Raw genomic sequence first — 24,870 nt, forward strand, 5'->3', positions numbered from 1 at the left:
CCTAAATAATTGCACAATAATAAAAATTGTAAGAAATTAAAAATTATTCCATTTTTTGTGCATTAATTAATAAAATTGTAATTATATAATAAACGAGTTGATTTATATATATATATATATATATATATATATATATATATATATATATATATATATATATATATATATATATATATATATTACAATTGTGATTATTTTTTTTAAAAAAAAGAAATATTACAATTGTGATTATTGAGTAATTTTTTTTTGTGCATTACTAAGTACGTAGTGTATATATTGACATCAAAATTATAGATTTGATTTATCAATTTTTTTAACAACAAATTAATTGATTTATCATTTACCCTATATTTATTAATGCAAAAAAATTGTTTTTATAGTCAAATCAGCTCATATAAACAAAAAATTACTTAAACTATCACCTTCTTAAAAAAAAAATAATTATAAACCACTTAAACTCTTAGTGACAAACAAGCCAAAAAATATATATTTTGATTAAAGTATTAAATTTTATAATGACCCGAGGCATCGCCCGAGCCAATAGCTAGTTTATCGATTAAAAGAGCAACCCCGGGTGTATGGTACACCCGGATATACAGAATAGGCTGCTGGATTACAAACTTTGCAAATTCATGTCAAAGTCCCAAAGCCCATTTTATGAAAGAACATGCATACACTTTCAATGTAAAGCCCGCCAATAAAAACCGAACTATGTAAAGAAGTTGCATTATCTTCTTCCTTTGAAACTCCACCCTTCTTCCACCCAAAAAAATGGAGACAAATCTTCAACTACCTTTACAAATTCATCACTTTAAACCTTCTTCTCTTAAAAACCCACCATTCTTTTCACCTAAAAATCAACTTTTTCATAAACCCATCTTCAATTCTTCTACTAATTTTGGTTTTTGTAGAAAATATAGTCTTCAATTGAAGCTTAGAAGTAGAATTAGAAGAAGAATTAGTGAAGTTAGAGGTGAATTGGGTAAATTAGAGGAGAAAGAGAAGGATAAGGAGCATCAAGTTAAAAGGGCATACCCATTTCATGAAATTGAGCCCAAATGGCAAAAATTTTGGGAGAATAATAAAACTTTTAGAACCCCAGATGATGTTGATACTTCTAAACCTAAGTATTATGTTCTTGACATGTTTCCTTACCCCAGGTAAAACCCTTTCCTTTTATCAGTTTATTGAATTTGTTAGAGTTTTTGTAATTTGCTACTGTATAATTGCTTTGGTGAATGCAATGATCATATGTACTGTTTTAATTGACTGTTTGAAGATTGAAAGTTTGTAATTTGGACTGTTAATTAAACTGAGGCGAGCTTCGAATTTCAATTAATTAATTTATATTGTTTCATATATGGCATTTGACAATTGTTAATTAACATGGGTGTAAGACTACATTTTGACAATTGTTTTTTACTTCTGGGATAATGTGGAAAGAAATTAAATTGATTGATGCTGATGACATTTCTTGGTGCAATAGTTGTACTTGGTTTTAACTGATAATTGTGTTCATTAAGGTAGTGATTGAAACTTCAAAGTTTTTTTAACTGTGTATTGACATTATGGTTTGATTCTTGAAGCCCAATTGGCTGTATAGGCTTTGCTTTGGCCCTAGGGAGTTACCACTGTGTAGAAATTAGGGGTGGGAGTAACAGTGCATTGTTATTTTAAACAACAAATGATAACACGGTGTTAGTGCGGAATGGATAATGTTTGTTAAGAAGTCACTTATATGGAGCTGAGTTGTAGATTGTCATGATACCTCGCTTGATGTTTGTTTGAAATGCTTAATTTATCATACATGTGCAGTGACAAGTTGTCTTTGTAGATTATCTCTTTAGTTAGACATTTGATGTTCCTTGTAATTTTTTTTGGTGGAGAAGAGGGGCATGTTCCTTGTTATTTTGATTATAATAGGTTAGCTATCTCAAATTCTCAATGGTATTATTAGGTAGTGAACTAAATTTCTTACTCAGGCTGAACCGCTGAATGCCTTCTGTTTGAACCTCCCTCTTGCAAAGTTGGACTAGACCAAGATAGCATTTTTGTCTTTCAATTAATAACTTTTTGTGTGATGTAAGATATTCCACCTTGATTTCTGCGAGTTTTACATGGAGCAATGTTACTTTTTACAGCGGAGCTGGGTTACATGTTGGTCATCCACTCGGATATACAGCAACCGATATTCTCGCCAGATTCAAAAGGATGCAGGGTTTTAATGTTCTGCACCCAATGGGATGGGATGCATTTGGGCTGCCAGCAGAGCAGTATGCTATTGATGTATGTTTTTATTTTATTTAAATCCTAGGATATGATTTTATCACATTATAGTTTACATTACCTTTTTGTCACAAACTATGGTCATCAGCTTGAATGTGTGCAGACAGGTACCCACCCTAAAATCACTACTATGAGGAACATTGGACGTTTTCGATCACAGGTCAGTTACTTTTCTTATTCATACTTTGGAAACCACACCTGTTCAGGGTGCTGTAACCTGAAAATATCCCTGAAAGGAACACATTGTGTTGCACGTAATGTTGACCTAAATGTTCGATGCCTAGCACTGCAAATTTACAAGAATAGGTTTATTAGATAATATGCATTGTCTTTAGCTGTTTGTAACTCTTCCATTATTCACGCTTGCTTCTATTTAGCTTAAATCATTGGGCTTCTCATACGATTGGGATCGTGAAATCTCTACAACAGAACCAGAATATTATAGATGGACACAATGGATATTTCTTCAGCTTCTGAAAAGAGGATTGGCCTATCAGGTTAGTGTCATACCAAAACCTTTGTACACATGTATAGCCTTCTCCCACAAGATGGTTTTTATGGGGTAACTATGATTCTCAGGCAGAAGTTCCTGTCAATTGGTGCCCTGCTCTTGGCACAGTGTTGGCAAACGAGGAAGTAATAGACGGTGTCAGTGAACGTGGGGGTTATCCAGTAATACGAAAGGTATAGTGGAAAAAAAGTCTAGAATGCTAAGTTTCCCTTTTGTTTGCTTCTTATGTTGTCTTACTTCTATTTCCTTTGAATGTTTTCATAATTTCAGTATCATTGTTTATTACAAGCAGCCAATGAGGCAGTGGATGCTCAGGATCACTGAGTATGCAGACCGCCTTCTTCATGATCTGGAAGAGCTTGACTGGCCTGAAAGTTTAAAGGAAATGCAAAGAAATTGGATAGGGAAGTCAGAAGGGGCTGAGCTGGAATTTCCGGTGCTTGCTGTTGATGGACACGAAAGAGGGGTTGGAATTACTGTTTATACAACGAGGCCAGATACTATTTTTGGAGCAACGTATGTATCCGGAAGTTATCCCTCTAGTAGTGTTCTAATCATATACTATAAGGATTTATCATCATTTGGAGTGATCTATCTTTTATTTGCAGCTATCTTGTGCTGGCACCGGAGCATCCATTGCTGGAATCACTAGTGTCCACAGACCAAGCCAAATATGTATGCCTGTTCTATTCTCTGTCTGAATATAATATCTAATTCTACTTGATATTTAAAGTTTTGAGTTGTATTACTCTTAATAGGTTGAGGAGTATAAAGAGCTTGCCTCAAGAAAGAGTGACCTTGAGAGGACTGAGCTCCAAAAAGAGAAAACTGGAGTCTTTACAGGTTGCTATGCAAAGAACCCTGCCAATGGAGTGGCCATACCCATATGGGTGGCAGATTATGTTCTAGGAAGGTGTGGCCGAGTTTTCCTTCAATAATATATTTTTAAGGCCTCACTTAAATTTCAGTGATAACTGCAGTCGTTGGGGATCTTATTATCAATGTTGCTATATATGATTTAATCTATAATCTTAGCTGTTAGCTGCTATGTATGGTTGTTTCTGCAGCTATGGTACTGGAGCTATAATGGCTGTTCCTGCGCATGATACACGTGACCATGAATTTGCTTCAAAGTATGATATACCAATTCATTGGGTTGTCAAGCCAGATGATGAAGACGGCAGCAGTCTAGGTAAGGCTTATCCTGGAGATGGTATTATCATGAACTCATCTAGTTCGGCAACAGGGCTTGATATCAATGGCTTGTCTAGCAAAGAAGCCTCTGCAAAAGTAATTCAGTGGGCTGAGGAAACTAGAAATGGAAAGAAAAAGGTTTGTTCCCTTTCTCTAAAGTTGATCACTTAGTCACTTGTAGTAATTGTAAATGGAAAGCTGTCACCATTTCTGAGAAAGCTGAAACCAACAAATTTTATGTTTGATTTCTTTTTAATTATTGTAATCGGGCCTTGTTCTTCAGGTGAACTATAAGTTAAGGGACTGGCTTTTTGCTAGGCAGCGCTATTGGGGAGAGCCTATACCTGTAATATTTTTGGATGACAACAGTGAGAGTGTTTCTCTTCCTGAAAGTGAATTACCTTTGACACTTCCCGAGTTGGATGATTTTACTCCTACTGGGACGGGTGATCCGCCATTATCCAAAGCGGCATCTTGGGTATGAGTTCACTTGCCTCAATATTTTTTATCATGTGACTCCCTTTTGTAAGTTTGCAAAATATAGTCTGTGTAGGACACTAGGACTATAATTTTGATCATTTATGTGAAATTTTTCTCCACATGAATGAACAAGTCTCAGCCACTTTTGCTGCTTTTACATTCCTGATAGGTATTCACTCTTTTTTGATTTGTAACAGGTACAAACAGTAGACCCAATATCAGGAAAGCCAGCCAGAAGAGAAACAAACACCATGCCCCAGTGGGCTGGCTCGTGCTGGTAATGTCTCTTTTTTTTTTGCACTTATTTTCTGTAACTACCATATTATTTGGTTGGCATTCTATATGATTCATAGAGAACAGTGAAAAGATTTTCAGTTGTAGCAAATTTAAAATGTTAAATTCTAGTGTGACTTTACTGTTATATCTTCGCTCTTTGGTATAACCTTTTGTACTATTTACAGGTATTATTTAAGATTTATGGATCCAGAAAATTCAAAGGAATTAGTCAACAAAGAAAAAGAAAGGTCAGGTGTTTATAATACATTGTAAATAATCAAATATAATCTATACAAAAAATGCATGTTTTGAATTGCATGAAGAATACTCCATGGCCTTACCTTCTGGCAGTTGTAACCATGCAGGTATTGGGGCCCAGTTGATGTATATGTTGGTGGTGCTGAGCATGCAGTCCTTCACTTACTTTATGCGAGGTTTTGGCACAAGGTGTCAAGGTTTTCTTTGGCTAAGTTGATGCTTTATGAGATTCTTAGATATAGAGCCTTGAGAATTTTATTTTGAAATTTTAGATGCTGATAAAGTTCTTTTCATTCTACTTTGATCTGAGAATATTATTCAATTTAACTTAGATAATTCTTTTATGTTTGAGGGGTGTAAAAACTGTTGTAAGTTTCTTGATGAAATGATTTCATTCATCGTTTGTTGAACTAACATAACTGAGTCTTTCCTTGTGTCATTTGATTGCAACTCTTTATCTTCTTCATTTTTCAGGTTCTCTATGATATTGGTGTTGTGTCTACAAAGGAACCATTCAAGTGTGTCATAAACCAGGGAATTATCTTGGGAGAGGTATGAAACTTCTGTTGTTTAATACATAACGTTGCTCCCGTGTTTCACTATTTTTATGTCTATATTTCCAGGTCCAGTACACGGCACTAAAGGACACAAATGGAAATTTTATATCTGCAGATGCAGCTACCTTGTCCGGTGATTTTTGTCAAGAACAAATTCCAGAGGAAAAAGTATGTGAATTTTGTATTCATAGACCTAGTCATCTTTGATCAATTTAGTATCTCATCAAAATTTTATTGCCATTTGTTTTTTTTTTTTTTTTTTTTTTTTTTTTGGTAATTTGATTTCTCCAAAAATCAGAATATGATAGAAACTCTTTGTTTGGGTTAAGGTTATGAAATCAGGCGAATTTTTTGTGTTGAAAGAGTATCCAACTATTCGGCTTATTGCTCGGGCTTATAAAATGAGTAAAAGCAAGGGTAATGTCATTAATCCAGAGGATGTGGTTGCTGAATATGGTGCTGACTCACTCCGCTTGTACGAGATGTTCATGGGACCATTGAGGTTGGTTTCAGTCACTGAAATTGATTAGCCTTTTTTCAATCACGTGTCAAAAATCTGTTTTTATAAGGGGGATGATAGAAAGTTTATGTATTAACAAGCAAATCCATTCTGACTATTTCAGAGACTCAAAGCCATGGAATACTAGTGGAATCGAAGGTGTTTATCGATTTATGGGGAGAGTATGGAGACTAATTGTGGGCTCACCTCTATCTGATGGTTCATTTAATGATGGAACAATTGCCGTTGATGAAGATCCTACCATAGAACAACTTCGTTCGCTTCATAAATGCATTGAAAAGGTCAAAAGTTGTTCTCTGTTGTATTTTGGAATGATGGACATTTTAGTTTATTTCTGATGGGAGTGTGCAGAAGAATCATGTTTAAAAGATGAAAATGGAATACATTTTGCCAAAATCAAAATTCATGCAAAACATTTTAAAATATGATATTCTTCCGATTACTCTATAAGCTGAGTTTCATTTGTTTGCTGGTCTCATGAAATCTATACGATAATGGCTAGAAGACTTGTTTATTTGTATGAAATAGTCACCGATATTATTGGCTTTCATGTAGGTCACTGAGGAAATTGAAGCAACCCGGTTTAACACTGGTATATCGGCAATGATGGAGTTCATTAATGCAGCATACAAGGTTTGACCTGTTTACTAACTCACTCCTCTTTCCTGTGAGCATCTATCTGTTTCTTTCAGGAACTTTGGTGGAAAATATTTGAGTTTAAAATTTAGGATTGGATGTCGTTGATGTGATTAGTAAAATTTATCTTATGATGTGTTTATCTGACCTAACCTAAAAAAGTGGTTCTGATGTGTTTGATCCAATTTCAAACAATAGTATCTCAGGCATGATATGAATTGAGTTAAATTTGTAATTCTTAATACCTTTTCATGACTTCATTGTTTTTTCTTATTAGTGGGACCGACATCCAAGGTCAATTTTTGAGGCATTTGTTCTGCTGCTATCACCATATGCACCTCATATGGCTGAGGAACTTTGGTTTCGCCTTGGAAACTCAAATTCACTTGCATATGAGCCTTTCCCAAAGGTAGGATAAAGTATTCCCTTGACTTCAGTTTTCAAAACTATATACTCTGTATTTTGTTACTTGCAACTTTGATGCACATAATGATCAATGCTCCCAACATCTTCAATAATAGGCCTTAGGCTGTCCCAATATTAGTCAATTTTGGAATCTAGTTATTTGAACTTGAAATTTTTCCATATTGGTGTAGTGAAGAGGTAAAAATTTAAACAGAGAAAGGACATTCTTGGTATCTTCATGTTCATTTTTTTTTTTTTTTTTTTTTAAAATTAGAAACGGAAGGAATACTATTCTTTTCAATTTCATAGCAAGTTAGCAACTACAAAGTCTTATGCTTCACAAATTGCATTTTGCAGGGTTTATTGCACCTTATTTGCTTATGATAGCCAAAGAATTCATTGTACAAGATATTTTTTCTAGTATTTTCTTCATCAAATCCATGTTGTAGAGGTTCTTAGCATAATCTGGGATGCTTCAGACTTATACATGGCCCTAATTAAATGAAGCTTGCTGTGAACAGATACTAGCTCTTGTAAATTCTTACTTGTGAAAGTTCTTGATTTCAGGCTAATCCAGAGTATTTGAAAGACTCCAAAATAGTTCTTCCTGTTCAGGTTAATGGAAAGACACGAGGAACCATACAAGTAGAAGAGACATGTACTGAAGATGAAGCTTTCAGATTAGCCTCCACAGACGAAAAGCTGTCTAAGTACATAAATGGTAAAACCATCAAAAAGAAGATATTTGTTCCTGGTAAGATCTTGAATGTGATCGTGGTTCCTGAAAACGCCAAGGTGGGTCAGCGATGAACCCTTTTCCCTGGCGTTTGTTGACATTCCCTTCTCAGTTGGAGCAGAAGTGCATCACAATCCAGAAATACGAAGCCAGTCTGAAGCTTAATTCACTATATCACGGGAATGCAGTATGATTTCTTCAATTTTTCTTTCTTTTACTAGATTTGTTTAGTGGGATTGTTGCTTCTGAGTAGATTCTGCATGATGTGTTCTCTAACTGCAAATGGTGCGTTAGAAGCATATCTATAAAAGGCTTTTTTCTTACTCAAAAGTTTTCTCCTTTTCCAGTTCTAACACAATACAAATGCTGAGCTATTACATATTTTGATTCATTTGTGTATAATTATTTTTATGTGCATATGTTATAAATGATCTTGAAAAAAGGATTATGATTTTTTCTCGTCCAGATATAAGCATATAACTGTCATTTTACGTTTTCTGTATTAAAAACCAAAATATACTTCATATATGTCTTTTAGCAATGAGAAATAATGCAATATGCTTCCATCCAGAATAAGTACTCACTTTGTCCTTGTCTCAACCCCTGTAGTTAAGGATTATCTACCATTTCATCAAAATATCTTTTAAAATCTTGTTTGTTTTCCTTAGAAATCTCTTCCCCGCCTCATTTTATTTGTGTATAATCGATTTTATGAATCGTGACTAAGCTTTTAGGATAGTCGATAATTGTACATATGACTATTATTTTCGGGTGGAGAAATGGATTATTTTCACAATCTTAAATTTGACCGATGGACCATTTCACACTTACACACATACATTTTGTGTTTTCCAAGTTAAATGTAGGAGAAATTCTGGTAACACTCTCAAAACGTATCCATAGAAAAGTCAAAAAAAGGTTAAGATTATTATTAGGTTAAACACACACTAATACACTCTGGATTCAATGCTACTCCTTATGACTAAATTAATTAGGTAATGATGTAGTCTATTAATCCTTACTGTTCTAATTAGTGATCTCCACGTGGGACGGCACCGTTTTATAAAACATTGTCATTGACAACCTTATATATACAAGCATTCACACAATCTTTGATGCCTTTTGGATGTCTAAATTCCTTTTACTTGGACAACTTCATAAACAAATGTGGCTATTTTTATTGGTTCGACATTTTTTTGAAATTGATACCCTTTAGCCCCTTGATCGATCACTACGTTGTGCGGGTATGCTATCAAACATGATATCGATAAGTAAAAAACAAATTTTAAGCTTGTAAATACATCCAAAACATAGTATAATTTCGAGATAAATCATACTAAGGGCCTATTTCGAATTACTGAAAAAACTGAACTTAATTGAACTAAGGGCCTGTTCACATATACTGAACTGAGCTGAGCTAAACTGAACTGATTGGAGCTGAACTGAACTGATTGGAGCTGAACTGAACTGAATTGAGCTGAAATGAATATTTTATGAGAGAGGGAAATTAAGAGCTGAATTGAACTGAACTGATTGGAGCTGAACTGAACTGAAATTAAGTGAATGTGAACAAGCCCTAAATTGTTTATGAGAGAAGGAAATTAAGAACCAAAATGAACTGAACTGAAATTAAGCTGAATAGAACAAGTCCTAACTCTGTATTTTAATTGATATGTTTTGACTTTAACACTATTCAGACAGTTCTATAGACTTATTATTAACGAACCACAAAGACCCTACTCGTGTTATTATTACTCAATCAAACTATATTTGCAAATTGCAAGGTTGGTGACTTGGTAAAAGGAGCATGTTTATTGTCCAAATTCCAAATGCCAAAAAAGTACAAAATGAGTACTCTTTACCCTTAATTAAAACATCTATCAAACCTTATAATTCAAATCCAATTAATTAAACTTTACACCCAAAATAATTCAAACTCTTTCTTTTCTTCTTTCTTCCTCTCTTATTCATCTTCCCACAACACAGCACGTAGCAACCAGAAGAGAGAGAAAGTAGGGAGAGAAACTGACTCACATGCACACCCTTTTACCTCCATTGATGAACCTCCACTTCAATGTAACTTTCTCTCTCCTCTCTTTTTCTCTCTCTTCATTATCTTCTTCAATTCTTCACTATTTCTATAAATATTCATCTTACTTTGTGATTAATTATTTTGTAATTAGTGTAATTAATTTGTTGAAATAAACAAAAATTGCTGCAAAAAATTATGGCAGGAAGAGGAGGAATTCTTCTCCCAACGAAGAAGAAGATAACGATGACGACAGCACCGGCGACGATGACGTCAGCGAAGAAGCTTAGGTTTAGCCATTTTCGACAGAATTTGAAGGTCGTCATTTTAATATCAATTTTACTCTGTATCTTCGGATTCTGGAAATTTCAATCTCAATTTGTATCTTCTCCAAATACCACGCGATTATCTCGGCGCGTGGGTCCCACGCTCTTCGTCGGTCCTCCTAAAATCGCGTTTTTGTTCCTCACTCGCCGGCATCTTCCTCTGGATTTTCTCTGGGGTAGCTTCTTCGAGGTTTTTTCTTCTAATTTCTTATTATTACTGATATGATTGTTTTTGTTGTTGAATTTTGCATTTTTAAATATGATTGCTCCAATAATTTGGTTAATTTTGGAAATTGTGTTGATTAATTTAATTTAGAGTGTTTCCGGTTGTTTTGGAAGAATTAATTCTATATGCAATTTTTTTTTTGTTTCTAATTACAGCTGCTATGAATTAATTATTGGAAGTTTTTGGCTTTAATTGCTTACTTGTATTAAAATTTATTTTTGTATTTGATTTATATGTTCTGTGTAATTCCTGATATAAGTTGCACAGGAAGAATTTCCTCAAAAAAAAAAAAAAAAAAAAAAAAAAAAAGAGAGAGAAAAATATTGCACAGGAAGGAAGTAATGCTGTATAAATTGTTCAGCTTTACTGAAATGATTTTTCGAGGTTTTCGTCTCGACTCTTAATTGCTCAAAGTAATGATGTTCTTTCTGATGCTTAAATATAGTGTTTGCTATTATCAATTTTAGCTGAGTTCTGATTATAAAGTCTATTGTCTGATGCCAAAAAAAAAAAACATATATAATGTATTACTTGCTTGATTTTTGACCTCAAATTTTCCTTCTTTACTGAAAGTCTATACTCGTTTATATACAAGTTTATTACAGATATATAGTGGTTTATTTTTTGCTCAAAGTAGAGGAGATTTAATCTCAGCCACTTGATTATGTGTTAGACTTGATTTTGTGACTAATGCCAAAAACAAAACAAATTCAAGAACTTTGCTATTGGAACGCTTCATTTTGGGAGTGGGGTTTTGCTAATGTTTTCGTGAATGGGGTATTTCCAGGAAGCTGATGCGACAAGTTATTCAATATACATTCACTCAGAGCCAGGTTTTGTGTTTGATGAATCAACCACCCGATCACCTATGTTTTATGGTCGGCAGTTGAGCAATAGCATTCAGGTTTGTGGTTTGGATAATGCTCTTCTTAGATCATATGTTGGTGAAATTGGTGTGTTTGGCTTAATGAATCAGTGAGGTGTTAGGTAGCATGGGGCGAATCGAGTATGATTGAAGCAGAGAGGTTATTGCTTAATGCAGCACTTGAGGACCCTGCTAATCAAAGATTTGTACTTCTTTCAGATAGGTAACTGTGCTGCTTATGTGTATTGCTGCTTATATGTATTCTACATTGATGCGGCATTTTTATCCAATTAGGATCAAGGCAACTGTCTTTTCAGTTAAATATTTTTTAGTACTTACTTTTTTCAAAATACATTGCTTAAGTTCATATCTAGTTTGATTGGTTTGCTTATATGCCGATTTCTCTTGTTGCAGCTGTGTTCCTCTGTATAATTTTAGCTACATATACCATTATGTTATGAAGTCTCCTAAAAGTTTTGTAGACAGGTAAGTTTTAAATCTTTGAACCTGATGATCTTATTAGAATTCTCAAATTTTATTCGGCCAATTGACCAGATTGGTAAATAAAAAAGACCTCTAGCGACAATTTGGTAAAAAAACTTACTCCGACAATAGTTTGGTAAAAAAAGCTAACAATATGCGACAATTTGGTATAAATAATAAACTCTGGCGACATTTAGACCAAAAAATCTATTTTTTCCCGACAAACTCTTTAAAAATCCTAATTGATTTGTTTTTGTGTTCTTAAATTTATTCTTCCCATTTAAAATTTTGAATTTACATGTCATCCCTTTTTATTTCCAACCCCTTTTTAAAAAAATTTCGTTAATAAGTGGTATGAAACTTAAGTGAAATTTGATACATAATGTTTTTTTTTCTTCAAATTGTTATTTCCGTAAAAGGGTTGGTAAAATAACAAGAAAAACGAACTAGATTAAGCATTCACGAGTAATTTATCCGAAATTTTTGTATTTTTTGGGTTAATTATAGCCTGAGATTAATTTATTTACCAAATTGTCGCTTAAGGTTAGGTTTTTTTACCAAATTGTCGCCGGAGCAAGTTTTTTTTACCAAATTGTCGCTAAGGGTCTTTTTTATTTACCAATCTGGTCAATTGGCTAATTTTATTCCCCTGTCAGTTTTGGAGTAGTACTTTTTGTTGATCTATCTTGCTTATTTACTTAAGATATTTGCCGTGGAAGATATCATTTGAGCTCTTGAACTGACTTACTAGCTTTTCTTATGTGTTAGCTTTTTGGATAAAAAGGAGGAAGGTAAGGAGGGAGGACGCTTCAACCCAAAGATGGCACCTGTTATAAAGTTGGATAAATGGCGGAAAGGGTCACAGGTAATTAAGTCATTGCCATTTTTATTTGACTTGAGCAGACTGACTACTACTCTGTGTTTGCATTACGATCTTTGGTAGGGTATTGAATGATAGTGACTAGCTAATAGAAGACTAAGAGCACTAGTCATATAATTTGGACTTAGAGTAGCTTTCAATGAATAGTTTTTTTTTTTTTTTTTTTTTATTTTTATTTTTATTTTTTTTTTATTTGTCATATGCGAAATACATCAGTGTGTAGCAATTTGGGACTTTGGGGCCTATTCTTATGCAGATAAGCAATGATTTCGTTTATTTCTTAGAAATTCTTTGCCTAAGGTTTTTCCGAATAAAAAAGGTTCCTTTGTAAACCACATTCTACTACACTGTAATCCATAACATGTTGTACTAGTGTATTTTGTAAGGATCTTCCACATGCCTTATGGTACATTAGCACTAATAACATTATAACATCTAATTAGCACGAGTTAACCTGTAAAATGGGTATTTCCATCTCCATTGGTTAACACCCAAGGACATCAAGTGAGCTGTGGAGCCTCCTTTAGCCATTTGTCTTGCAAACAATTAAAGCCCTCTATGGTGTATGTTTTAATTTTAAACTTTATATGGGTCTTTTTGATTGTAAATTTGGGTTCTATGTGAATGTCATCTACTTATTTTGGTAGTTGACTTCTTGTTTTAGGATTCCATATTATGCATCATGGCCAAGGATTTCGTTGTTGCATGACATGCATCATGTTGGATTATGATGGTCCCTAGCAGTCACAGAAGATTGTAGACAACTAGTGACGTAGGAGGCTTCCCATTGACTGCCTTTGCTAAATTCTAATAGATATTTTGGAGAATTTATCAGCTTGAGTTGGACTGTAGAGATTTATACTATCAAAGTATCCATTGGATAAGATTACATCTTGACCTTGGGACCTCAAGCAATACAAATGCTCTTCATTCGAGAGGAAGAGATTCTCTCCAGGTTCATTCACTCAATAATATTTTGCATAACATCCTATCCAAGCAACTTACTGCTTAAATACAATTAGTCATAACAAACTAACTGATTAGGGAATCAAACTAGGAAAACGAATTACAAAACTGCCCTCAAGGCTAACAAACTTCTAACAGAAAATCCCAGCTCATTCCTCCAGCTCATTCCTCACTTTGCTGCTGAAGCTAAATTGGTTCTCCTTCGAGCATAGGTGAACTGTATAGCAGGCCTGGACTTCGTATTGGGCTGATTCCTTGCAATACCCCCTTCCCAAAGATTCACCTTGTCCTCAAGGTGGAAGTGAGGAAATCTGCAGTCCAGCTCAGTAAAATCTTCCCATGTAGCTTCCCAGTCAGGCAACCCCTTCCAAAGAATCAACACCTCAGTAGCAGCTTGAGTGGTTCTCACCCCAAGCACTCTCTCTGGCTCAGTATCAAGCACCAAGTCAGAAGTGAGCTAAACAGGTAATGGAGAGGCCTGCTGCCCCACCCCCAAAGCCTTTTTGAGTTGAGAAATATGAAAAACTGGATGGATACGAGCTGTAGCAGGGAGCTCTAATTTGTATGCCACCTCACCAATCCTTTGGATCACAGGATAGGGTCCATAGTAGCGTGGAGAGAGCTTTTCATTTTTCCTTTTGGCTAAGGAATTCTGTCGGTAAGGTCTCAGCTTCACATAAACCAAGTCACCAACCACAAATGAGCCATCCCTCCTACTCTTATTCTCATGCTGCCTCATATAAACCTGAGCCTTCGTGAGGTGAAACTTGAGGTCATCCAAGATAGCATCCCTTTCCATCAATTGTTCCTCCAAAGAAGAAACATTGGTGCTGCCAGGTGAAAAACGCAGCAAGTGGGGTGGATCCCTTCCATAAACAGCTTTGAAAGGAGAACATTTAGTAGCAGAGTGAAAGGCCGTATTGTAGCAATACTCAGCCCATGACATCCAGGTAGCCCAAGTTCTTGGCTGACCATTTACAAAGCAACGCAAGTACGACTCCACACCCTTATTTACAACCTCGGTTTGACCATCAGACTCCGGGTGATATGAAGTACTCCTCCGCAACTGTGTTCCCTGTAGTCTGAATAATTCTGACCAGAAGACACTCAAAAATACTTTATCCCTGACAGAAACTATAGAAGATGGAATGCCATGAAGTCGGACTATCTCTTTGGAGAAGTTTTGAGCCACGGTTTGAGCAGTGAACGGGTGTTTTAAGGGAATGAAATGGCCATACTTAGATAGCCTATCAACCACCACGAGTATTGAATCCCACCCCAAGGATTTAGGTAACCCCTCGATGAAGTCCATGGAAATGTCCTCCCAAATTTTATCCGGAATTGGTAAGGGCTGAAGCAACCCGAGAGGAGAGAGAGTAGAAGTTTTGTTTTGTTGGCATACATGACAACGTTTGACATACTCGGTTACATCCTTCCTCATGCCTTCCCAATACCACTCCCCCGCCAATCTTTGATATGTCTTTAGATCACCTCCATGACCACCAACAGGGGAGTCGTGATACTCCTTGAGGAAAAGGTTGATGAGCTCAGATTGCTTAGGTAAAACCACTCTACCCTTATACTTCAGAACCCCATTCTCCAAAGTGAACCATTTTGGTGTCTCATCTCCATTCTGCAACTGTGTGATCAGCTTTTGCAAGGTCGGGTCCCTGCTAATGAACCCATGTACAAACTCCCAGGTCAAACCACAAGTAGTGGTTAAGGCAGAAATTTCAGGAGAGTATTGGCGTGATAATGCATCAGCCACTTTGTTGCAAGGCCCGGGTTTGGAGTGTATATCGAAAGTATAACCCATTAGCTTACTTACCCACTTCTGATAAGCGTGCCCCACTTCCCTTTGCTCCAAAAGAAACCTCAAACTTCGTTGATCAGTCCGTACCACAAAATGTCTTCCCAAAAGGTAATGACGCCATTTCTCTATGGCAAACACAATCGCCATAAGCTCCTTCTCATAGATGGGCTTCATTCTAGCACGCATTCCCAGTACCTTGCTAAAGTAAGCAATAGGATGAGCTCCTTGCAACAGCACAGCCCCTAAGCCATGGCCGGAGGCATCCGTCTCTACAATAAAAGGCTGAGTAAAATCTGGCAGCCAAGACAGGAGCACGAGTCATAGCTTCTTTCAAAGACTCAAATGCCTTGGATGCCTCCTTTGTCCATCCCCAACAATCTTTACGGAGTTGATCAGTCAAGGGTCGAGCAAGCAAGGCATAATTCTGGACAAATTTCCTATAGTACCCTGTAAGTCCTAAGAACCCCCGTAACTCCCTGAGACTAAGTGGTACAGGCCATTCAAGCATTGCTTGGATTTTGGTTGCATCAACCTCCACTCCCTCTGCTGAAATTATATGGCCTAAGTACGCAACTCTAGCCTTCCCAATCTCACATTTCTTCAAAATAGCATAGAGTTGATGTGAAGCCAAAGTGGACAGAACTTGCTCCAAATGCCCCTGATGCTCTTCCATAGTTTTGCTGTAAACTAAGATGTCGTCGAAAAAGACCAAGACAAACTTCCGGAGAAAAGGCCTAAACACTTCATTCATCAAAGACTGGAAAGTAGCAGGAGCGTTGGTGAGGCCAAAAGGCATCACCAAAAACTCGTAATGACCCTCGTGGGTTTGGAAAGCGGTTTTATGAACATCTTCACCTCTAACACGAATCTGGTGGTACCCAGATTTAAGGTCCAGTTTAGTAAACACAGTTGCTCCAAACAATTCATCCAATAATTCATCAATTACGGGGATGGGAAATTTATCAGGAATAGTGTCTTTATTCAAAGCCCGGTAATCTACACAGAAACGCCACGACCCATCCTTTTTTTTAACTAAGAGCACAGGACTAGAAAATGCACTAGTTGAAGGCCGAATGATACCTACTGAGCATATCCCTCACCAATTTTTCGATCTCATCCTTCTTATATTATGGGTATCTGTAGGGGCGTACGCTTACAGGGTTCACTCCACTCTTCAAGGTGATGGAATGGTCTATCTGTCGTTTGGGTGGGAGCCCCTCAGGCATGTGAAAACCCCCCTGATATTGAGTGAGTAAGGGTCTGAGAGCAGCTGGTGGTAGTATGTCCTCCTCCCCTGCGTTCTCCAAATGATTGAATTCCAACAATAACCCATGACCAGCTTTCTGAATGGTTTTAACCATTGCTTTCAATGTTATACAGGAACTTCCCAACTGAGGATCGCCCCTTAGAACCACCGAGTTGCCACCAGCTTGGAACCGCAATGTCTGAGTCTTCCAATTCGACGAAATTGTCCCCAATTTTTCCAGCCACTGAACACCCTAAATAACATTAGAATTTCCGAGGGGAAGAACAAGAAAATCTTCCATGATTGTGAGTCCTTGCAATTCCAACAACACCCCAACACATACACCCTCTCCTTGTACAGCCGCCCCTGTTCCCAGCGTAACACCGAAGCTCTTAGATTCCGAAATAGGTAAATTAAGATGATTCGCCGCCTCTGTTGAAATGAAATTATGGGTTGCCCCGGGATCCACCATAACTACCACCTTCCCTCCATTAATCACCCCCTCCATGCGCATGGTTTTTGGGCTAGTGATACCCATAACCGAGCAAAGCGAAACTCCAGGTTGGTCATTGGGTTGCAATTCGGGTGGTGGTGGTGTGATTGGGTCTATTTCCGCCGCAGCAAGCTCTCCAGATCCCCCGTCATCCTCCTCCTCTTCGTCCCCCACCGTGAGCAGGACGCTCAGCTCTCGCCGGCGGCAACGATGATTGAGGTGCCACTTCTCATCACAACGGAAACACAATCCTTGCTCTCTTTTCTGCTGAACCTCCCTCTCCGTCAGCCGCCTTATCTCTCCGGTGGTTTTAGTGAATTGATGGGTGGGTCGATTATGGGAATTTTGGTTAGTGGAGGATAGGTTTGGGTTTGTGTTTTGGGTTGGATTTGTGTTTTGGTTCGGGTGGTGTGGGTTATGTGTTTGTGGGTTGGATCGGTAAGTCGGGTATGGGGCTCTCCAACTAGGTAGGTTGTTTGTGGGCTTGGGCTTTGGGCTGAGCTTCAACTTCTCTTCGATTCGCATGGATAGCTCCATCGCCCGATCCAAGGTGACTGGATCTAGGATCCGAACCTCGACCCGAATATCCTCCCTTAACCCATTTATATATTGACCCTTTGCGATCTCTTCAGGCACTCCCTCAATCGGAGCCAAGAGCTCAGTAAATCAGCGTCTATAATCGGCCACCGTGCCGGTTTGCTGGTGGGCGAGCCATTGCTCGTGGAGAGTGCCGGTGGCGGTGGTGCGAAAACGGCGAAGAATAAGCTTCTTCAGGTCCTCCCATGTGAGTAAGGGGTGACGCCGATGCTCCCACTGGTACCACAGTAGAGCGTCGCCGTCGAGAGCCACCACCGCTGCCTCCAGTTGATCGTCGGCGGAGAGCCAATAGAAATGAAAAAACCGCTCGACTCGAAGAATCCACCCATCTGGGTTCGATCCATCAAACAGAGGTAGGTCAAGCTTTCGCAACTTCCAGTTAGCCTGACCACCTTCATTGTAATCCAACCTTGGTTGCGACCCAGCGAAGGGGTTATCCCACACATACGGTGGTCCAGTACCCACAGAAGGGCGGTTCTCCGATCTATTCTTATCTCCACCCGCAGCTAATTGAGCAGAGAAGTCTGCTCTAAAAGCTTCCAGAGCGTCGGTAATTTCCTGAGCCACACGACTAGGAACGCCGGCGATCTCCTGCTCCAGTAAATCCAAGCGCTGTGCGTGAGTCAGACGGGCCATTGTCTTCTCCGGCGAGAAACGTGACTGCTCTGATACCAAATTTGCTAGGACTTAGCTGAAACAGAGGATTGAATAGGGAAGAAACAGAGAATTTAGGCAAGTAACTGATATTTTGTATTGAAGATCAAAGCAATCAAGCAATACAAATGCTCTTCATTCGAGAGGAAGAGATTCTCTCCAGGTTCATTCACTCAATAATATTTTGCATAACCTCCTATCCAAGCAACTTACTGCTTAAATACAATTAGTCATAACAAACTAACTGATTAGGGAATCAAACTAGGAAAACGAATTACAAAACTGCCCTCAAGGCTAACAAACTTCTAACAGAAAATCCCAGCTCATTCCTCCAGCTCATTCCTCACTTTGCTGCTGAAGCTAAATTGGTTCTCCTTTGAGCATAGGTGAACTGTATAGCAGGCCTGGACTTCGTATTGGCTGATTCCTTGCACAATGCAATGCATATTGTGGCCCCAAATGAACAGATATGAACATCTAGCTATAGATTATTAACATTCAAATAATAAACGATGAACATTTAGCTCATATATTACAGATAGTAGATCTTTTAATATTTCAACACCAAACACTATAAGTGGCTCAAAAATTATGAATATAGCAAATAAGCTCATATTCTTTGAGCTATGTGTCATTATTTTAGAACTATTATTCATTCGGGATCATGATGCTCATTGTGGTCTTATGAGCATCACATCATAATTGGGATTATGCCTACATAGTGAAGTGGTAATTTGGGTAAAAAAAACATTTTGTGCTTGGATATGTCTTTATTGTGATTTTAGACAATTGCCTTGATTTGAAAGTTGATTAAATTTAATATAGGTTACTTTTGTTGTTCAAATTGTGTTTCTTTCTGTACAGCTTCATGTCATGTTTGGACTATGTTATTGTATTATGTCAAAGGTTGCCATCTTGGGCAGCTGGGCCTCTTTAGAGTGCCTTACAGTGGGAATTTTCTGGATAGTTGGTCATGATGATCATTTTACTTGAAATCTTAGTCATATTGTTGCTTATTATACTTGTAAATTTCAGTGGTTCACTCTGATCCGGAAACATGCTGAAGTTGTAGTTGATGATGAGCTCATCTTTCCTGTCTTCAGAAAATACTGTAAGGTACAGAATATGCTAATTGTAGATGTAAGAATAGCTTATCCACTCTCTATCTTCCTTTTATTGTCTTTTAGTGATCTTGTTACTTTTCCATCTCCCTTCCTCTCTTATATCATTCTGCATTATTGGTTTCTCTTAACATTCACATAAGATTGCTGTTGATTCTTTGTAAATCAATTTTTTTTTTTTTTTTTTTAAATTTTTTTTTATTTCTTTTTTTTTTTAAAAAAAGATCATTTTGGGACTAATGCTTTGTTGTTGTTGTTGTTGTTGTTGTTGTTTTGCAGCGACGTCCACCAGTTGATGATTCTAAGGGAAAGCTGAATCTGGTTAGTTTCTTACAAAATATATTGATATTTCCCGTTTCAGAACTTTTCTGGTTGTTTTAAATTTTATAACTTTATGCATTATTCATTTAAAACTTTGTTGATATGACCTTGAGGACCTATGCCAATTTCACTGAAGGGTAACGGGCTTTGTTGTATTCAATGTGATGATGTGGGAACTAGGATGTATTTTTAATAACTAAATGAATATGTGTTATCTTTATGAGTATATATTAACACTTTAATAGAGTAAAGTCTGATGCATGGTGAATCATCCATAACTAGTTTGTTGAGGAGTGAAGGTAGATTTAATAAATGAATGAAAAGAGCCTACAACCCTACCAGATATAAAGTACAAAGTACACAGGCGTCAATGATAGATCTCAGCATGTAGAGGGTAGAGACCCTGATTCTGTGACTGCAACCCAGAATAACTAGATAAGGTCATCCTATAATATGAAGATAGTAGTTGTATGTAATCTGCAATCAGAAAGCCATGGTAGGATTTGGTGCTTAGCTTGGTATTAACTCTCCTGAAGCATGGTAGGCTGGTAGCTTTCTTACCCCAACCGTATGCCCAAAAACACCTATGTTTTGCTAAATGAGGGTAGCAGTGCCATTTTGGTGCCAAATAATGCTAAGTATGAGGAAGGGCCAAGGCACAATGCCCAAGTGTGGAGCGTTGGACAGTGATCAGGCAAGGTACGCCCATGGTGTTTTAGGCATGTGCAACAGGATAAGGCATAAAAATGCCTATTTTTGGCTCTCGAGGTTAGCGTCTTGATTTGCCTTAATGTCAATACAAGGAAATGCAAGGCCTAGGAATGCAAGGCAATGCTAGGCCAAGCCAAGACACCACAAGGCCAAGACAAAACATCACAAGATTTGATAATATAGGGTGGGCCAAGGCATGAATGAGATGCATCAGACCTGCAAGTGCCCTTTTGGGCCCTTAGGAGTATCTTGGATGCATAATCTTGTCGGTTAAAACAAAATATCTTAAGCCAAAATTGAAGGCTATAATACATGAAATCAAACCAATTTCGGAGATTTTTGATCTTGTTGTCAAAAATTAATCTCAGGATTATAAGGATTATAAGGGAAGCATCGTAGGGTCATATAATGTTGTTTGATTATATAAGGCCAATAGTTGGTCACATGAATGGTTGAATTGGGAATTTAAAGGCAAAGTGGACGGTTTTAAGTTTTTAACCACCCAAATGGCCTTATAAGGTGTTATGGGTTCCATGAAAAGCATCTTGAATTGTTTCCTTTCCAAGACTGTAAAAGTAAGAAAATGTCCAAACTCGAAGGTTATAATGCACGCTTTTGGATCAATTTAAGAGGTTTTAAGTCTAGATGTCGAAAACTCATGGTATGGTAGGGGGTGTATACTAAGGTCATATTATGTTGTTTGCAACCATATAGGACCATTAGTTGGTCACATAAAAGCCCGTAGGCCGTAGTGGCCTTAGCTAATCAAGGGAGGCATGTACAAGGTGGATGTTTCAAACCGCTCAAATGACCTCGATGTGCATCTATATCCATGGAAAGAACCCAACTCCGCCTTTTTTTTGGTTCAAACAAGTATGTCCAAAATCGAAGGCTATAATATACAGACTCGAGCCTATTTCAAAGGCTTCAGAACTTGTAGGGGATGAATCCCGATGTTAAATAATATTGTTTGGAATTTCATATGACAATTATTCAGTCATATAAACTCCCGTAGACCGGGGTGGCTTGGTTAATGAACGGAGGCATAAGTTGTAAATGACTAGATTGACAGTTTTAAAGCAAAGAAGACTGATTCAACAAGCTAAATGGGCTCGCAAGGTGTTGTGGGGTCCATGGGAAGAGCCCTGACTTGTTTATTTTCCGACTCTAGAAAAGTTGAAAACTGAAGGCAATAATCCACGCTTTTCAGCTAATTTTTGAATATTTTTTCAAAATTGAAGTGAATGTATGGGATGTGCCCTAGGGTCATATCAATTGGTTTGGAACCACAACAAATTTACCAATATGCATATAAATCCGTTGTGGAATTATGTTGAGTTGGTAGTGAAGAGCTACAATAGATAGTTATTTATAAAACCAACTTGGCATCCCAGGTTCTCTACAAAGTCGTCGGGCGCCCTTCATCTTCATTGGTGTTGTTGATTATTCCCAAATTCATTTCTTGTAGTAACATCAATATATAACATGGGTGTTTATATTGTATTGCATTGGTGTTGCGTTTGTCATGCAACACCAATTAATGTTTGTTTACAATTATTCTATTTATTCATTCATTGGAACAAATGAATACCTTTTTATCTCAAGATGGAAAGTATCCATAACCTCATAATGGAATGGCATTTCATCTCATTTCATGGCTGTTAACAAGAATAGGATATTCATATTCTTTATTGATGGATGATGATCTGCCGACTGTATTGGATAAGTATAATACTAACAATACATTTCTGTTGTACTCCAAGATGTATTCATTTTGGTATCTGGAGTTTGGGTAATTCTTTGCTTTTCAGAACTTCCCTAGCTATCTGATTTTGTTATGTGATGTTGATTGTCTGACCCTTTTTGGGAGTAGTTGAGGAAATTTCATCAAAATTATTGCTAATTTTTTGTGCTTACCAGTACCTGGTGCGTCTAATGAGCAAAGCGGTCTTACAATTGTGATTCTAAAGAAGTGGTTTCTTTTGAATCTTTTTAATGGCTGATCCATTCTTGTTGATTATTTTTGGTCATTTTTGCTAAGTGCTACCTTAAATTCAACCTTCTCCCTTTTTAAGGATGTATTGTTTTGGCTTTCACACTTGGCAAATCTACCATTAATATTTTCAACTATCAGTAAGTAAGAACTATGAAAAGTTAATATTTTGATAATCTTTATTAAGACAAATCTAATAGTATCCCGTACGATTATTTTATGCCTAAAGTAAAAAGTACAATATTTGATAAATGCAAAAGTAAAAACTTTGCTATTAAATTGAATAAAATAAGTACAATACTTGGTTTCTTGCATGCAATATATTGAAGTCATAGTTGGATGTTACAGAATGTTTTAATTGTGGTATGGTCATTTGAATCCATTTCAGAGGGCCAGTTGGGCACTTGGGCATGAAAAGTGGTTGCTGCCTCTAACTTAATTCTATTTGTTGCCCAAATACCTACTAGCTCTTTAGTATAGCTATCCTGCACATTGCATTATGTAAAGGTAGGAATGGCAACGGATTGGATTCGGGTCGGATGTGGCTAAATCCGAATCCGAAAAATCCGAGTCTGAATCCGATCCAACTCGTAATTTTCGGATCCGAATCCGGTCCATTTATATGGACCTCCGAAATGATCTGAATATATATTTTTTTATTTTTTTTTTGTAATGTCATACACCTATAATTGTTTGTATTGTTATACCAAGTAAAGTATAAACATATCATATTTAAATTATGAACTAAGTTACAAAACAAAATTTTGCTACAAAATAAGCAAACATTTGTCCCAAGTTATAAAGCATATGCTCTAAAGGTCATATCGCTTGTTGATTTGAAGTAGCAATTGTTTGTAAATCCTACTTATTCAATCCCTGGTATCAGCTTTTAACCCTTGTCAAACATCATGGTAGAACCCTTGGGGCATTTCAGAGTGCAAAGACTGTCTAGAGCCAGCTTGTAAAAACCATATAAACCACACCTGGACGAGGACTGTTGACCACTTTATATTGAGTGAATATACAGTTTGTCTTTTTACTTTCCCCATAACACCTATAAATTGATTGGGTTGGTTGATCTATCATATAATTCTGTACTATTGTTTTGTTCAATGCAGAAACTTCAGAAGCAGCACAATTGCATTCCAGATGAGCATTATCTGCAGACATTGCTTACTGTAAGTAGCATCTCCTATCTTATTATTGGCAAGAGTTTTATCCCCTGCCAAATAGTCTGTGATATTCCAGCAGCTGTTTGTTTTATCTTATTTTTCTGCTTTGCTTATATGACAAAATTTGTGCTAAAATTGGTTGATTCTTAATAGATGATGGGGCTTGATAAAGAACTCGAACGTCGGACATTGACCTATACTCTATGGAATGAATTTGCCTCAAAAATGGAAGGGAAAGGCTGGCATCCTGTCACCTTCAGTCATTCAGCTGCAACTGCTCAACGTATTCAAGAAATAAAGGTGCTATTCATTTTGTATTGTTTTCTATGCTCAAGTGAAACTACTCCCTCTGTCCTAGCCCAGGGTTAATATCTTATACATTGATGATTGGGTGATTGCCCTAAGTTTTAGTTCTTTTTGGGCAAATTTCAAATTTTGAGCTGGGACAGAAGAGTACTGATGTTCCCCTGCGTTTTTTTTCTCTTCGCTAATGAATTATAAGCCCCTTGTGTAAGCTGCTACTTTTTGTATTTGGCAGGATATCAACCATGTATATTACGAGACTGAGTACAGAACAGAGTGGTGCCGAACTAATTCTACAGCTGCTCCTTGCTTTCTATTTGCAAGAAAATTCTCGCAGGGGGCTGCTATGCGGCTTTTGAGTGAAAGATGGTTACAGTAGTACCGTTGCTCGTTAGGGTACCATGATTCTCCCTTTGCAAAATTTGTAGATCTTCAGTGTAACATGTCTAACCTAAACTCCAACAATACACGATCTTGGACTCTTGGTGGCAGGGTGTGGGCAGTATGATGCCTAATTATACACAATATGATTATGTAGAGAAGTTTATATAGAGGCATATATAGTGACCCAACTATTGGGAGAACTAGTATGATTAGGTTGTAGATTATTGTTTTCTTATTGATGTAATTTTGATATTAATAAACATACATAGATGTATCTTACTTTGAATGTACAAAATTATTAAGGCATTTTTACATGAATCTTCTTGAGTTGCTTGTTTTTGAGAATGATTCCTCTATTTTGATACTGTATTTTTTGGGTCTAGAGAGCCACATATAACAGTTTTGTTGACAAGATTTTATACTGAGGG

General features: G+C 37.0%; 2 protein-coding genes across 4 annotated transcripts; both read left to right on the forward strand.

Moving 5' to 3' along the window:
• Positions 1-690: 690 nt before the first annotated feature.
• LOC145611359 (leucine--tRNA ligase, chloroplastic/mitochondrial-like) lies at positions 691-8,312 on the forward strand. Of its 2 annotated transcripts, XM_081666684.1 has the most exons (20): positions 691-1,160; positions 2,142-2,286; positions 2,390-2,446; positions 2,664-2,783; positions 2,866-2,970; positions 3,090-3,313; positions 3,406-3,472; positions 3,556-3,710; positions 3,865-4,129; positions 4,275-4,469; positions 4,669-4,748; positions 4,933-4,995; positions 5,113-5,194; positions 5,480-5,557; positions 5,629-5,730; positions 5,892-6,064; positions 6,186-6,363; positions 6,638-6,715; positions 6,996-7,127; positions 7,691-8,312. In XM_081666684.1, the coding sequence occupies exons 1-20, from the start codon at positions 772-774 to the stop codon at positions 7,931-7,933; spliced, it is 2,931 nt and encodes a 976-aa protein (XP_081522810.1). In that variant the 5' UTR covers positions 691-771; the 3' UTR covers positions 7,934-8,312. The 2 variants fall into 2 exon arrangements, with proteins under 2 accessions (XP_081522810.1, XP_081522811.1); XM_081666685.1 differs by lacking the exon at positions 691-1,160 and having other exon boundaries at positions 2,196-2,286; positions 2,394-2,446.
• Positions 8,313-9,789: 1,477 nt separating this feature from the next.
• Positions 9,790-24,754, forward strand: LOC145611246 (glycosyltransferase BC10-like). 2 transcript variants are annotated; one of them, XM_081666557.1, is made up of 11 exons: positions 9,790-9,935; positions 10,094-10,404; positions 11,228-11,344; positions 11,428-11,528; positions 11,720-11,791; positions 12,557-12,653; positions 19,473-19,553; positions 19,838-19,879; positions 23,702-23,761; positions 23,909-24,055; positions 24,294-24,754. In XM_081666557.1, the coding sequence occupies exons 2-11, from the start codon at positions 10,135-10,137 to the stop codon at positions 24,435-24,437; spliced, it is 1,131 nt and encodes a 376-aa protein (XP_081522683.1). In that variant the 5' UTR covers positions 9,790-9,935; positions 10,094-10,134; the 3' UTR covers positions 24,438-24,754. The 2 variants fall into 2 exon arrangements, with proteins under 2 accessions (XP_081522683.1, XP_081522682.1); XM_081666556.1 differs by lacking the exon at positions 9,790-9,935 and having other exon boundaries at positions 10,087-10,404.
• The last annotated feature ends 116 nt before the right edge of the window (positions 24,755-24,870 follow it).

The sequence above is a fragment of the Chenopodium album genome, chromosome 24, assembly GCF_948465745.1.
Source record: "Chenopodium album chromosome 24, dcCheAlbu1.1, whole genome shotgun sequence".
Taxonomy (NCBI): Eukaryota; Viridiplantae; Streptophyta; class Magnoliopsida; order Caryophyllales; family Amaranthaceae; genus Chenopodium; species Chenopodium album.